Source organism: Meles meles, chromosome 8, assembly GCF_922984935.1.
Source record: "Meles meles chromosome 8, mMelMel3.1 paternal haplotype, whole genome shotgun sequence".
NCBI classification, from domain to species: domain Eukaryota; kingdom Metazoa; phylum Chordata; class Mammalia; order Carnivora; family Mustelidae; genus Meles; species Meles meles.
This window is the reverse complement of record NC_060073.1, coordinates 59290333-59306831: the sequence shown is the minus strand read 5'-3', so window position 1 is coordinate 59306831 and position 16499 is coordinate 59290333. Positions and strand designations below refer to the sequence as shown.

Sequence of the window (16499 nt, the reverse complement as noted above, 5' to 3'; positions counted from 1 at the left end):
AGGATGACCTCCAGCTCTGAGGGAACCTGGAATCCACATTGTTTTTACCCCACACAGTGGTGTGCCTGGCTCAGCCAGGCATTTATCACTGTGCTCTTGGGGCCACTGTGATCAGGACTGTTGGGAGTCAGCTCCACTTTGGAACCAGAGGGGTATAATCCTAGAGGGTCTGCTAATGGGTTGGACACTCCTTGGGCACTGGGCAATGTCCTTATCTGGGCAAGTTCTTTGGGGCCCATCCCAGCACTTTCAGAAAACTTTTCCCAGCAGAAATCTGTTTTGAGTTGTTTGTAATTATTTTTTTGGCTATCTCAGACTCTGACAAGTGCTGGCCAGGATGCAGGAATGTTTGGGTCAGGTGCCAGGTCAGAGAATTTGGGGCAACTTTTGAACAAGTGTGTTTTGATTTAATTTCTCTGGAGCTGTTATGCTTCTTGGCACAGATACCTTTAAAAGGTAAAGACCTGTGGTATGTGGGACCCCAAAGCTGAGAAAGCAAACCTTCAAGACCTGTAAGCTGCTTTCAGTTGTCTTTAGACCAGGTCTTATGTTGCCTGGGGCTCTGCCAGACATGGGGGAACACTGGAAAAATCAGACTCATCTATAGCTGGGAAGATAAGACTCATAGGTAAAGCAGAGAATAGACAACTGAGAAGTGAGTGACTAACACTTACAGGGCTTGACTGTTTTTTCAAGGACTTTACTAATTTTTCAGATAAGAAAATCCTTAGGAGCACTCAGAGTATAGGAGAGTTGAAATTTAAAGACCTGCAACTATCACTTCTGTAATTTGGTATGTATTTTAATCACTGAGGCACACAGTGGGGTGTGAGGTGGGGGGACCCTGGAGGCCAGAGAAGTGTATCTTTCTTCTTTTCGTATTCCTGGTGCCTTTGGTTCATTGGGCTAGCTAGCTCAATGTCAGCAATTAGGTGTTTGAAAGTTTTGAAGTGGTAGCATGTGAATGCTGAACTGGGGCTCAGAAGCTCTTAATTTAGTCAGAAATGTTCTAAAAATTAAAGGGTGGGCAGATAGGCTGTTAAGTGGATGCACCAGAGTCCAAAGCCCTGCAGGAGACGTGGGAGGAGGCACAGGGAGTCAGAACAGCTAGAAGACCCCTGCACCGGAAGCCCGGGTTCCTGAGGTCATGGCCTGCTTGATGGGGACTAACTTTAGGGATTAGCCACCTTCTTTGGGAAAGAAGCTTCTTGTGAAACCAGTATTTGGAGAAAAGAATACTGAAAGGAAGAAGATGGACATGGGACACGATGGGCAGGCTGAAGAATCATCTCATCTAGCAGGTGATTATGTTTCATATGATAAAACAGAAGCATATTCTTTTGCTCTTTTTGTTTCTTCCCACAGAGTGTACTAGGGACTCTGTATTCCTTCTCTAATGTCTTTTTAACTTTGTTTCTAACTCTTAATAAGGAAGGGGTCCCTGGCTAGTGCTGGACACTAAAGACATTAAGGCAAAACCAGGAATGCTATTTTAGCTTTCTTGGGAAATGGGTTAAGACCAGCTAGGACTCCTGGGTTGGCCCTCAGTAGACAAGCAGAATGTATTGCTCCTAATCGTGGTTCTTGGAGAGTAAGGGTTAGTATTTCTAGGGAGCCCTCTTGCACAGACTCATCTGGATCTCCCAACCAGACAGCCTTGCCACAGGAAGGCACGCCTATGCCACGTGGCATAGCAAGTTAAAGAAACTTCTAATCTGCTTCTGCTGCTAGTTTGCTAACCAGCCTTATGCAAAACACTCCCCTTTCATAGCCTCAGTCTCCTTCTCTAGTCGTAAGGCAAGCAGTGGCCCTTGCTGCCTCCAAAACCCTTCCAACTCTGCTCCTAGAGTCTAAGTACAATGGAGATCTCAACATCCATTACTCCCATTGTATGCCAGGGATTTTTGCAAGATTGGTAAAAAGTACCCTTTGACTTTGGGTTCTTTAACAAATTAATCTGTGTGAGATGCTGTGTTGCTTGCTCTGGGGTTTGCTTTGTTGGGATGCCCTCCCTTCCTTCCATTCCTACTGTCTTCTGCCTGTTCAGACAGTGGTATCTCCTGCTGCTCTGGTCTCTTGTGTCTTAGCCTATTCTGTTTTGTATCTTTCTGATTCGTATACTGTGCTCATTCTTGTACTGTTGTGGGCAAGTACTGTGTCTGTTCATCTCTGTTTCAATTTGCTCTTTCATCAGTGGAGTTCTTTTGGGCATTCATTTGTTCATTCAGTGAATATTCACTGGACCCCAGCTGTTGTGCTAGGGACTTTGCTAGGTGCTGGGTGTTGGCTTAAAGCCAGGATTCAGCCATGAAGGCAGCCATGGTTCCTGCCACTGTGGAGCTTACAGTTTAGTGAAGAAAGATATTGAACAAATTATCACACGAATAATTATAATTGTGAAAAGTGCTATCAATAAAAAATATAGGGTGCTTTAGAGAATGTAACAATGTGGACCTAAACCACTTTGGCAGGGAAGATGATCAAGGAAGATTCTTGAAGAAAAAGTGTTTAAGTTCAGACCAACAGTATGAGTCAGAGTCTGCAGGTCAAGAAAGAATGAAGAGGCTTACATACAGAAGGATTCTAGGTTATTCTTTCTTTTTTTTCCTTTAAATTTTTATTTAAATTCTAGTTAGTTAACTTACAGTGCAATATTGGTTTCAGAGTAGAATTTAGTGGTTCATTACTTCCATATAACACTTAGTGCCCAACACAAAAGTGCCCTCCTTAATACTCATCACTCATCTAGCCCATCCCTGACCCACCTGTCTCCATCAGCCCTCAGTTTATTCTCTATCCTTAAGAGTCTCTTAGGATTTGTGCCCTCCCCCACCTTTTCCCCTCCCATGTGTTCATTTGTTTTGTTTCTTAAATTCCACATATGAGTGAAATCTTATGGTATTTGTCTTTCTCTGACTGACTTACTTCAGTTTGCATAATACACACTAGATCCATCCATGTCATTGAGAATGGCAAGATTTCATTCTTTTTGATGACTGAGTAATATTCCATTGTATATGTATATACTGATACAGTTTTGGAATGTTGGTGAGCTCCAGAGCTAATGGCCAAGAAAGAATTCTTCAGACATCTTTGGTGCAAAAAGGTGATTTTATTAAAGCACCGGGACAGGACTCGTGGGGGGTGCCTGGGTGGCTCAGTGGGTTGAGGCCTCTGCTTTCGGCTCAGGTCATGATCCCAGGGTCCTGGGATCGAGCCCCGCATTGGGCTCTCTGCTCAGCAGGGAGCCTGCTTCCTCCTCTCTCTCTGCCTGCCTCTCTGCCTACTTGTAATTTCTGTCTTTCAAATAAATAAATAAAATCTTTAAAAAAAAAAAAGAAAGTACTGCTGCACTGGGCTTGTGAGGAATGGCTGATTATATACTTGGGAGTGGGGGCAGGTAAGGACAAAGGAAAGTGTCCAAAAGGACTTTCATATGCTAAAGAAGACTCATAGGATGCTGGAGCCTTGGCTGTTGTCAAGTGAAGATGGTTTTTCCTTCTAGTAAGGCATTAACTTTAAGACAGTTGGGAGTTTTCTGGAGGAATGTCATACTCTGCCTGCCTCAAGTATTTGTCAGTGGGCTGCAGCTTATAAAGACATTTTATTTTATTTACATTTCCTCTACCTTTGTCTCCCACATCACTGTGGAGGAGAGAGTGATGTTAGGGCTCCAGAAAATTGAGTCTATGGGTTTCTGAAAGTTAGGCTATTGATAAGAATGCCTTTTTCTTGTGAATCGCTAAGACATTTGTGAACTGATGGAGACTCTTGTCCTGCAGGACTGTGATGTGTGTCAGTTACCCATTTGTTTTCTCTTCCCTTAGTTTTAGGGCAGTCGGGAGCACCTGAGCAATGTCACACAGATCCCGCCTGGGGTGAGGGGGTTATAGGGTGTCAGCTTGTGCTTTGTCCTCAGTTTGCCTTCTGCTTCTTCATCACATACCACGTCTTCTTTATCCACTCACCAGTTAATGGTCACTTGGGCTCCTTCCACAGTTTGGCTGTTGTTGATAATGCTGCTGTAAACACTGGGTGCATGTGCCCCTTCGGATCTGTATTTTTGTGTTCTTTTGGCAAATAGGAATTCTAGGTTATTCTCACCCCGGGTGGCACATTGGCATCACGTGGTCTAAGAGAGAACATGAAACAACTGGGATGGTGCTTTCTGCTGGTGCTTTCTGGGGAGAGTAGAAAGCCGTTCAACTACTCTGGAAAGCAGCTTGGCACTTAAAACGTTAAACGTACCCCTGCCATATAACCCAGAAGTTCTACTCCTACTGGAACTTGGGATGAAAAACTCATTTTCACTCAAGAAAAATGAAGACGGGCGCCTGGGTGGCTCAGTGGATTAAAGCCTCTGCCTTCGGCTCAGGTCATGATCCCGGGGTCCTGGGATGGAGCCCTGCATTGGGCTCTCTGCTCAGTGGGGAGCCTGCTTCCTTCTCTCTCTCTGCCTGCCTCTCTGCCTGCCTCTCTGCCTATATGTGATCTCTGTCTGTGAAATAAATAAATAAAATCTTAAAAAAAAAGAAAAGAAAAGAAAAATGAAAACAAATGTCCACACAAAGACTTGTACATGAATGCTCATAGCACTTTATTTGTGATAGCTAAAAACTGGTGGATGGGTTAACAAATTTTGGTCTCTTCATTCAGTGGAATACTACTCAGTGATAACGTGGAGAAAACTGATTCATGTGACAACACGATTGAATCTTCTGAATGCTGAGCAAAAGCCACCGGGCACAAAAGAGTGCATACTGGTTATTATATTTCTTTGAAGTTCTAGAGCAAGCAAAACTGATTTATAATGATAGAAATCAGATCAGTGGTTATGTGGGGCAGGAGTAGAGGTTGGCAGTGAAATGCCAAGTGGGAACATTTTGGGATGATGGAAATGTTCTATATCTTGATTGGGGTGGTGATTATTCAAGTGTATATGTTTGTCAAACACACTGAACTGTACACTTAAAATGGGGACATTTTATTGTGTGCAGCCCTGTCTTAAAAAATATCCATGCTCTATTTTTATAAATGTTAAGAAAAGGCAAAACTCATGTATGGTGATAAAAGTCAGAAAAGCAGTTTCTCCTGTGGGGTGGAGTGAGATAGTGGTCATGGTAGTATTGACTGGAAAGGGGCAAGAGGGAGGAGGTCTTCCTAGAGTGTTGGGAATGTTTTATTTCTTGATTTATTTATTTTATTTATGTTATTTTTTCTTGATTTCTTGATTTTGGTAGTAATTACTTAAATATATGCATATGTAAAAGTTAGTAAAATGTGTAAAAGTTAGTTGATCTATATGTTTATACACTTCGCTGTATATATGTTATGTCTCAAAAAAAAAAAAAAAAAAAAGCAAAAACTCCCCATAAAACCAAACCCATACCTAGGTCCCATCCACAGAGATACCGATTTAATTGGTCTGGGATGGGGCTTGAGTGTCAGCGACATCAGTGCTCCCTAAGTGAGTCTAATATGCAACTGGAGTTGGGAACCAGTGTACTACATGTAGAAAGGAGGGGAGAGACTTGGAACATCAAAGGAGGATTGCACAAAGCTGCAGGAGTTGCTGGACATGAGACCAGAAAGGTGACAGGTGACAAATCATGCCAGGCCTTGCAGGCCACTTTAAGAAATTTGAACTTCATCTTAAGAGTAATGAAAAGCTGGGATGCCTGGGTGGCTCAGTCAGTTAAGTGCTTGCCTTCAGCTCTGGTGATGATCCCAGGGTCCTGGGATCGGGTCCCACATTGGGCTCCTTGCTCAGTGGAGAGCCTACTTCTCCCTCTGCCTGCCCATCCCTCTGCTTGTGCTCTCTCTCTGACAAATAATCTTAAAAAAAAAAAAGAGTAATGAAAAGCTTTTGAAGGGTTTTGAGTAGGGAGGTGACTTGGAAGGATAATCAATCAGCTGGTATGCACTAGCACTGCCTGTGGGTAGCATTCCTGCTGATCCTCGGTATTCAGAATCTCTCCCCTGTGAGGAGAAGAGGATTTGGAATAGTTGAGTCTTGGACTAGGATTGGTGCTTGTTTAGAAGTGGGGAGTGAGGGAGAGTGAGATGTGAAGGTTTTTGACACAAGCAACTGGAGAAGTAGGAAGTCTGGGGGGACCTAAGGACTTTAGATTTAGACATGATGAGTTCAGGTTCCTGTCAGACATCCTTGTGTGGAGATATTTAGTAAGTAGTTGGCTTCTGTGGGTTTCTGAGGGTCACAAGTGAAACTTGCAGCAGAAAGATCATTTTGCTTTTTTTGGAGAGTTGGCATCAACTAGTAATTTCTTTAAATGGTAATCAGGCTGTGAGGAGAGGTAAGATCCCTTTAGGAGAGAGAGAGTAGTATGAAGAGAAGAGAGAGCCTTGGACTGAAAGCAGATCAGTTTCTTCAAAACTTCAACATCGAGGGCGCCTGGGTGGCTCAGTGGATTAAGCCGCTGCCTTCGGCTCAGGTCATGATCTCAGGGTTCTGGGATCGAGTCCCGCATCGGGCTCTCTGCTCTGCGGGGAGCCTGCTTCCTCCTCTCTCTCTGCCTGCCTCTCTGCCTACTTGTGATCTCTCTCTCTGTCAGGTAAATGAATAAAATCTTAAAAAAAAAAAAAAAAACAAAAAAAAAAAACTTCAACATCGAAAAGTCAGGTTTGGGGGAGAAACTTGCTTTGCACATTCAAGAAAACAATCCTTCATTTAGCAGATCTATATTGAGTACCTACTGTGTGCCAAGCACTGTCTGAGTCTCTGGGGGAGATACTGCAAGGAACAAAAAAGTCCCTGTTCTGTGAGCCTTGCTTCTGTTGGAGGGAGATGGACAATAAGCCGATCAACAAATAAGTGTATCCTTTGTGAGGTGGTAGTAGGTGCTATGAAAAAATGAGAAAGACATGAGCTTTGCCTTCAGATACCCTCAAATAACTGCAGTTGTAAGCTGACTGAAGTAAGGCCAGAAGATGTACAAAGTCAGAAGTGCTCATGGAATCAGAGATTATATCTCAGTATGTTGCATATTGAAGCTCTTTACATTGCCAAGGCTGTGAATTTTTTCTTTTCCACTGAGGACTTTCTCTAATTATATTTCATACGAATTAAAAAAATTGTTACCGGGGTATTCAGATTGCAGTTTAGAGTGAAAATATAGTTATCTTGCATTATAATAAACATATATAATACTTTTTAAGTGTGCTAGTAAGAATTGTAAAAATGTTTACTGACCACACACATATCGTAGGCTATGCTTTTTTTTTTTTTTTTTTTTTTTTAAAGAGCAGTTACAGGTTTACAACAAAATTCAGAGGGAGGTACAGAGATTTCCCACATATTCTCTGCCTCCACACATGCATAGCCAACCCCATTACCAATGTTACGTACCAGAGTGGTACATTTTTTACGAAGGATGAGCCTACATGAATACATCATGATCACCCGAAGTTCATATATTCTCCCAGGGTTCACTCTTGGTGTTGTATGGGTTATTTTTTGATGTGTTCTCCCAGGGGGGAGACACGGGAAGTCTTTTGTGTCAGTGCTGCTTGGGTGGCTGATACCAGTGCCAGCTTTGTCCATAAGGAGATCTCTTCTGAATTCCTGACCCCCCTGCTGAGAAGAGCTGGGCCTCTGCTTGGACATGAGACTTGATGTTCTAACAGGGGCAAGAACATCCCTCAGGAGGCTGGATTTCACCCAGCCCCTGGGAGTTGAGTCCTCTTTCCTCTGTGGCTGGACCTACTACGTGTGGTATTCCAAGGGGGTCATTTCTTGCCAGTTCCAGGTCCCAAACCAGTTCCCCTTCTCATTCTTTACATTTCTGTGTTGAGGGTCCTTTTTCCTCCTACTCCCCTTCCCCTCTCCAGACCCCCAGCCCTAGCCTCAGTCGAGCTTCTGTGCTTTTTTTTTTTTTTAAACATTTTAATTTATTTGACAGAGATCACAAGTAGGCAGAGAGGCAGCCAGAGAGAGAGGGGGAGGCAGGCTTCCCGCTGAGCAGAGAGTCCGATGTGGGGCTCCATCCCAAGACCCTGGGATCATAACCTGAGCCGAAGACAGAGGCTTTAGACCACTGAGCCACCGAGGCGCCCCTTCCGTGCTGTTTTATCTCTGGAATGTCCTGGTCCTTGGTCAAATCTGAGTCTTCCTAGGGTTGGTGCTTTGTCTTAATCGTCTTTGGAGCCCTTTCTAAGGGTAAGGATGGATTCTGATCCCATCGAGAGTTCCTGCAGAGCTTCCTGGTCCCACTTTGGGGGAGTGGGAGGTGAAGTGGAGAAATTATTCGCAACAGGTAATGCTCCTGCTGGCAAGATTTCACAATTTCCAGAATCCCTTCAGGTGCCAGCCAAGTGGTGAGGAGCAGTCTGTCTAGTGGCCTTCTCTGTTCCTGATCTATACCTTCTTCCTTACCTGCTGTTTCTCTCACTTCTTTCCCTTTGGGCTTATGTCTCATACCAGACAATCCGTTGCCAGGCTCTGCTTCGCATGCCTGCAGATCCACAGTCTCGGGGAGGAATTACTGTTCAGTGATTAGAAACTGGCTGGAAGGGAGGAGGCACCAGCTGGATGGTGGGTATGGGTGGGGGAATTGGTCATTTGTTCTCAGCAATTCTCTTGTCTTTGGGGGAGATACGGTTTGCTATGAATCCATTTAAGCACGCTTTCATTCATTCTGCCAACATTTACTGATTTCCTACTTGACGGTGGATGTTAGTGAGGGTGCCATCCTAGGCCCTGGAAGATAGAGTGGGTCAAACCTAGTCCTTGCCCTTTTCTGGATGTGGCATGTGAACATCAGAGCATGAGAATTAATATAGCAGAGTTGTGTATAAAGTGCTTTGGAGCATAGAGTGGTGAATGATTAGCTCCGCCTGGAGAAAGGAGAGGAGCTTGGGACATGAGGGAAAGATTGTGGTTTTGCCTGCCAGTGATTAACAAAGTGTGGTCTGCAGACCACTGAGGATCACCAAGACCTTTTCAGGGGTCCAAAGGTCAAAGACATTTTAGTAATAATGCTAAGATGTTATTTGCTTTTTTTTTCCACCATGTCTACATTTGTACTGGTGGCATGAAAGCAATTAAGTAAAACTGTGTTTCCTTGTCAGGAGTCAAAGCAGTGGCACCAAACTGTGCCAGTGGTCACTGTTTTCCTCACTTTCATATGCTCCGTTTAAAAAAAATTTTTTTTAAAATATAGGAGTAAAAGTATATGAATTCTATTAAAACATACCCCACGAATACATGTCTCTTTAGTATTCTGTGTGATGAAACAGGAAATATGCATAAAGCACCTTTGCTGCAGGTAGAATTTGATGTTTATTTTAAGGAAGAGTGTTTGCATCATCAAATTGGAAGCTGAACTACCTCCTTTCTTCAGGGAACACTTTTTTTTCTTTAAAGATTCTATTTATTTGAGAGAGAGAGACAGAGATAGCAAGAGAGAACATGAGCAGGGAGGAGAGAGAGAGGGAGAAGCAGGTTCTCCACTGAGCAGGGAGCCCCTTGTGGGACTCGATCCCAGGGTCCTGGGATCCACCTAAGCTGAAGGCAGATGCTTAAAGACTGAGCCACCCAGGTGCCCCAGGGAACACTATTTTTATTTGAAAGAATAACTGACAGATAAACTGTAGTTACTGAGACTAATTATTTGGCTGATATTTTCTTGAAAATGAATGAGGTGAGTCTGCTACTTGGAGGAAAACAGCTGGTAGTATTTGTTGCCAATGATAAAATCTAGCTTTTATTTAAAACTTAGAATTGTGGAAAACTTGTGTCTGCCACTGTGAGCTTGACGCTCCCTCAGATTTCAAACTTTTCTAATGGGGGCCCCTCAGTGGCTCAGTTGGTTAAGAATCCAACTCTTGATCTCAGCTCAGGTCTTGAACTCAAGGTCATGAGTTCAAGCCCTGTATTGGGCTCCATGCTTGGTATGGAGGCTACTTTTAAAAAAAGAAAGAAAGAAAGAAAGCAAGCAAGCAAGCAAGCAAGCAAGCAAGCAAGCAAGCAAGCAGGCACCTGGGTGGTTCAGTTGGTTGGGTGTCTGACTCTTGATTTCAGCTCAGGTCATGATCTCAGGGTTGTAAGATCAAACCCCACATCAGGCTCCATGCTCCCTCTCCATTGCACCCTTCCCCCCGCCCCCCTGTGACTGCTGGAGCTGTCTCTCAATCTCCCAAATAAATAAATAAATAATAAAACTTTTCTGATTAAATTAGTGGTGATATTAATAACTGATTGTTTTGCTATTATATGGATGAAATGGGCCAATTTGGAAGCTCTGCCTAACTCATTGAATCACTAGTTTTCATGTGACCAAGTGCATCGTGTTACAAAATCACACCTGATAAAAGATCATTGAAAGTGCACGATAGAGCAATAGATTTTAATGTAATAAAGTATAAAAAGTTCATCCAGATAGTTTCAAATTTCACATTGCAACTAATCTTTAATAAATCTACCACTTGTTGAGTTTTGATGTAATATTAGAGAAGAAGGTTTACAGTTATCTGAAAGGTTATTAAAATACTCCTGTCTTTTCCAGCTACATATCTGTTTTGATCTCGGATCAAAACAACACATTGAATGTGGACATAGGTATAAAACTACAGCCATTTTCCATTAATCAAGATATTCAGGAGATTTGCAAAAATGTAAAATAATCCTACCCTTCTCAGAAAACATTTTTTCCAGGAAACAATTATTTTTTATAAAAAATCATATTTCTATTAATGTATAGGAGATTTATTGGTCTAAAAGGAACTAGTTACTACTAGAATTTGTATTTTAATTTCTAATATGGTAAATAGCAGTTTGGGGGTTTTCAATTTTCACGAGTATACAGGGGCCCTGAGGTCAAACAATTTAAAAATCTGGTTCCGAACTAATCTTTTTACTTAGAATTCTCTTTTCTGCCTAGAGAAAGCCTACATATAGTTGTTAGTTGGTATTTAAGTATTCATCAAAAAACATTTAATGAGCATCTATCAAGAACCTGGCTTTTGCTTGGGGCTGAGGACATGGTCACAAGCCCTTCTGGTAATCACAGTCTCATGGGGAAGACAGAGAACTGCAACACAGTATGATAAATGTTCTCAGTGATAGACCATAAGTGTTGTGGGAATATAGACTATTGTTATAATCACTTGCCAGCTCATCTAGAACAGATGCTGATCTATCTGATTGGACTGTATGTCTGTATTTGATTCTTCCTCGTCTGACAGAGTGGCTGGTTAGCAGAGGATGGAAGCTGCTCACTTGTTTCTCTGGGAGGAAAGAAGGAGACTACAGATGTATGGATTGTCAGCTTTCTGCATGCCCTATGCAAGGTGTTTGAACAAATGTGGTCTGCTTACAAGGTTTGTCCTCATTTTACAGATGAGGCATTGGAAGCTCAGAGAAGTTAAATAGCTCGTCCAGCATCATATAGTTGTAACTGATGGAGCTGGGGTTTTGGCATACATGTTCTGACTACAAATTCAGGGCTCTTACTAATAATGCATTGCTAAATCGTTGGATCTTCCAAGGTTATTTCCACATGGCTGTGGGAAACCTCGCCAGATTGGAATGTGTAAGAGATGACAGAAAGGTCTCAGGAAGGAAAGAGAGACAGCCTAGGAAATGCTTGATAGCAGGAGTCATTTGTGAATTTTGGCTAACGTGGTTTTTCTGGACAGGATTCTCTGGCCTTATGGGACATCAAGATTTTGTACCCCTTTATCCTCAATCCCTTTAATCCTTCTCTATGTCTGATGATGCCAGCAGCAAAGGTCACATGTGTGTCTGATCAGGTTACAAACCAGAGCCTAGTGTTGGAAGCCTAAACTTCTTGGATCTGCCATAGGCCTTCGGGAAAGGGGCTGGGTGATTTAGGCCAATGGTGCCTGGCCTGGAGATTCCCTCTGCCCCCCATCCCTAGAGTTCAGTCAACTAGTTCAGCATTAAAAAAAATGCTATTAGAAGTTATGCTTTGGGGCACCTGGCTGGCTCAGTTGGAAGAGCATGAGACTCCTGATTTGGGGGTTATGAATTGGAGCCCCACATTGGGTATAGAGATAACATAAATAAATAAAACTGAAAAAGAAGTTGTGCTTTACTATGAGAAACCTGTGTGTGGAAACAGGCTAGTAAAAAGACTGGATTTCTTTGCTTTGGCTCAAAAATCTGTCAACTTAATATGGTTCAGGTGTGCTATCTATGGTTTTCTAGAACAGGAGTTAGCAAACTATGGCCCAGTGGTCAAATTCAGCCCACCACCTGTTTTTGGAATAAAGTTTTATTGGAACACAGCTAAGCTCTTGCCCTTACGTTTTGTCTATGACACCCTTTGTGCTCTATGATAGAGTTAGGTAGTAGTAACAGAGGCTATCTGGTTCATAAATCCTAAATTGTTTGCCATCTGGCCTTTTACAGAAAAAGTTTGCTGACCTGTAGGGTAATCCTGATTCTTTTATCATGGTACTTAGCACATCGTGTATTTATCACCTCTCTCCTCTAGTTTTATAACTAAGCTCCTTGAGAGCAGGGATGAGATCTGCCTCATCTCTTTATGCCCCGTGCTGATTATAGAGCCTGGCACATAAAGAACACCCAGTAAATATTTTTTAAATGGGTACATCATGTGCTGATCAAAAATCTCTGATAGGCAATTAAAATTTTTTTCCTTGTTCTGATAGGCAATTATGTGTGCCTTTGATTAACACAAAAATAGGAGTAAGATACTGTTATGCTGAAAAGAAATTTTAAAAAAGTGAAAAAAATAGGAGTAAGGGGGTGGGGGTGGGAGGTTGAGGAACCAGGTGGTGGGTAATAGGGAGGGCACATACTGCATGGAGCACTGGGTGTGATGCCAAAACAATGAACACTGTTATGCTGTAAATAAACAAATAAAAATAAATATAAAAAAAAATAGGAGTAAGGGAAGGAAAGCATTATGTTGGCAATACTAATCCCAGTGCTGTGCGCTTCCGTCTATGAACCAGTCATTACTTACTGCAATTCTTTTTTGGATAGGTAGTTCGTGGATAGGAGTCCATGAACGAAACAATCATGCCAAGAGCTCTTGTTGGTGAGGAAGTTGAGAAACAATGCCTTAATCCTTGGCTGCATTCTACTCTTCCCCTCAGTACCCACCACCACCTCACCCCACCCTCCACTCCAACTTGTAGGACAAATGTAGAAGAATATAAGGTTATATGGAGGTATTTCTTTGGTATGAATACTGTTTATCTTACTTTTTGTCTTCTATAAAGCCATTTCCTCAGTGGGCTTCTTACTATCTGTGACTTCCAGAAGATGAAACCACCTTAAAGCTGTTTGGTTGCCTTGGCATAAAAGCAATCAGGTGAAGTGTGGGCCTGGGAGTCGGTAGGTCTGGGCTCTCACTGTGGCTATTCAGCTGTCTTTGACTTCAGGCACAACAGTTACCATCTGTGAGCTCTAGTATCCAACCTGTTTTTACTGAGTCATATACGGGACATTTTCCACGTTTAACATTTATAGCCCTCCCTCATTTTGAAAAGGATTTGAGCAACTAGCCAGTGAGAGAGAGGTGACTTGTCCTGTCCTGTCGCTGCCTCTGACAGCAGACGGGAAAATGATTAAATGGAGTGGAGTGTTTCAGGTCTTTGATTAGTGATTTCTAGAAGGCTTCACAGCAGGAGCCTTGTTTCCTGGTCCTTGCTTTCTCTTCTGTGACAGCTTCTTTGGGAGTGATCAGAGGATTCTTGCCAGAGAGAAGTTTTCAAGATCAGGGTCACAGGGAAAGAGGAATTTTAGAATTTAAGCATTGGAAGACATTCTAGAAACTTTACTTACAATGTCTTTTTCAGATACCGAGCTTGAGGCCTGGAGAAGGGAAGTGACCTCCCTAGGGTCACACGGTAGAGCTAAGAAAAGATGCCAGGCTCTTTCTGCTGTGTGCATAGTGTTTCCCAGGGCTCTTTTTTTTTTTTTTTTAAGACTTTATTTTTTGACAGACAGAGATCACAAATAGGCAGAGAGGCAGGCAGAGAAAGGGAGAAGCAGACCTTCCCTCCAAGCAGGGAGCCCGATGCAGGGCTCGATCCCAAGACCCTGGGATCATGACCTGAGCTGAAGACAGAGGCTTAACCCACTGAGCCACCCAGGGGCCCTCCCAGGGTTCTAAGAGAGGGTTAGGTGGCCTCGGCTCTTGTGCTGGCTTTAGTGCCATATGACTGTGTATTGGTGGTGGAGGAAGCTGCCCTGTGGGCTTCCCAGGCTGTTGTAGCTGATGGGCTCAGGACCGTGGGTGCCTGATAGCTCTTGCTGACTGTAACCCCCTGTGGGCAGGCTCAGCATGTGAGGGCTTTCTGCAGCGAGCCCGGGGCTGGCACTCTGCTACTCCCAGCAGTGACAAGGTAAACGAGAAGGAAAACATATTATTTTGCCACTGTAGTAAATGGGCTGTGTTCCTGTTTCTAGAAAGACTGTATTAATGCCCATTCATTTATCGACTGACTCAAAGTGATATTTCATCTGAATATGTATTTCTCCCCTTACTAGTAAGGCGAAACTTTTTTCCCCTATGTCCATTGGCTGTTTGTATTTTCTCTCATTTATATGTATATTTTCTTGTTAGTTATCTATTCATGTTCTTTGTTCTAGATTCCAGTGTATTCCTTTTTTTTTTAAAAAACATTCAACATTTTAAAAAAGATTTTATTTATTTAATTGACAGAGAGAGATCATGAGTAGGCAGAAAGGCAGGCAGAGAGTGGGGGGGAAGCAGACTCCCTGCTGAGCAGAGAGCCCCGATGCAGAGCTGGATCCCAGGACCCTGAGGTCATGACCTGAGCCGAAGGCAGAGGCCCAACCCACTGAGCCACCCAGGCACCCAGTCCCAATGTATTCCTAGTCTTGTGCTTGACTTGCCTGCCAGGGACTGATTAGGATAATAAGGTATTGTCCCTAGATGGGGAAGCTCAGCACATCTTTGGGGAGAGAGTTAGAGACTGCATGAAACCCTTTTCTTGCTGTACAAATAGCCAGTGAAGTGGCTGCCTGAGGATTTAGCTGCTGGAAACTATGGACCCTGGGACAGGCGGGTCACGGCCCACAGTAATGTTGTCTCTTGCTTTTCCTGTACAGAGTTTTGCCGGATTGACAAGCCCCTGTGCCACAGTGAGGATGAGAAGCTCAGCTTTGATGCAGTCCGCAGCATCCACAAGCTGATGGACGATGATGCCAATGGTGATGTGGACGTGGAAGAAAGCGATGAGGTGAGCTCTCTCACCGTGCCGTGGCTCTCTTCTCTTCCTGTGTGGACAGTCCCTGAAAGCTGTCTAGACACTCTTCCCCGTGGAGAGATGTTCTTGATGTTGGCTTGTTCTCTAGGAGCTCCTCCTTGTCAAGGGAGGTGATTCTGTAGGACCCAGCCTGTCCACGTGCAGGCCTGATGTCTGTGTCTCTGCCTGGACTGGCTCCCATCCGCCTACCAGCCAGAAGCACAACACTGACTGAGCTGTGCTGTTTGAGAGGGAGAGGGAGCCCCGAGGTTGGTCTCTACAGTTCCCCTGCCTCCTTACTGTATTCCTGCTGCAGACGGAGGGCATCCGTCTGTCCTTGCTGTGTGCTCAGTCCTGTGTTGGCAAGAAGGAGAGAAGTCAAGGCGGTCATTGTCTTGCCCTCTGGGAGTTTATACTCTGTTTGGGAGGAAGAAACACATGTTCCTAGAAACATCATTCTGAATTGCAGGCCGCAGTTGCCGGGAGCCTGTTGAGTGGTCCAGATAGTAGGCGTGAGAGGAATCTCTAGATGGAAAAAGCTCTGTTATTGTCTCACCTTTTGGCATTACTACAGTTCCAATTCCACAGAGCCCAGAGTATGAAGTCATCGTGTGTGAAAAGATGTAAAGGTTTCAGTTGATTTCCAGCTCAATACGAGCCAGCAGTTTGGTGAAGCGGCCAAGCTGTGCCAAATCTTTAATAGTGATATGGTGTGTGTCACAAGGGAGAGGTAAGCCCAGTCTCTTCACCCTGCTCGTCAGCCCACCTTTTAAGTTTTGAGCTCAATTTTGGATCTCACGTTGTTAGAAGCATCTGGAACAGTGAGAGCCTGTAAAGGAGTGACATGAACGATGAAGGGCAAGGAAACTATGAAATGGAGACGTCCAATAGAATTCAGTATTTATAGGTATCATATATGTGCCAGGCACTGTTGTAGACATGGGGCTGTGGCAGTGAAGAGGACACACGCATCTGTCCTCATATCATTTACAGTCTAGTGGAGAAACATGAGCCTGGAAAAGAAAAGATTCAGGTAATAAAATTTCTATCTTCAAATATACTAGGAGTGGAGGAATCGGGTTTAAATAACGATGGTGCAGGCGATGAAAACCACAACACTAGCTAGCATTTATTGAATTCTTATTCCGTGCCAGGCACAGTGTTAAGCTCTTTGCATAATTAACTCTTTTACCTTTCTTAACAGCCTTTTGAAGTTGGTGTTATTGTCAAGGACTGGAGCCTTGGGAAGGCTTGTTCCAAGGACACACTGGGTA

General features: G+C 43.5%; 1 protein-coding gene across 4 annotated transcripts in view; it reads left to right on the top strand.

Moving 5' to 3' along the window:
- The window catches only part of STIM1 (stromal interaction molecule 1), a 188997-nt gene that overhangs the window by 85683 nt on the left and 86815 nt on the right, over positions 1 to 16499 (top strand). For all 4 annotated transcript variants that reach the window (XM_046017701.1, XM_046017699.1, XM_046017703.1 and 1 more), the window contains exon 2: positions 15089 to 15219. In XM_046017701.1, the coding sequence (XP_045873657.1) occupies positions 15089 to 15219 (131 nt within the window). The remainder of the gene's footprint in view (positions 1 to 15088; positions 15220 to 16499) is intronic.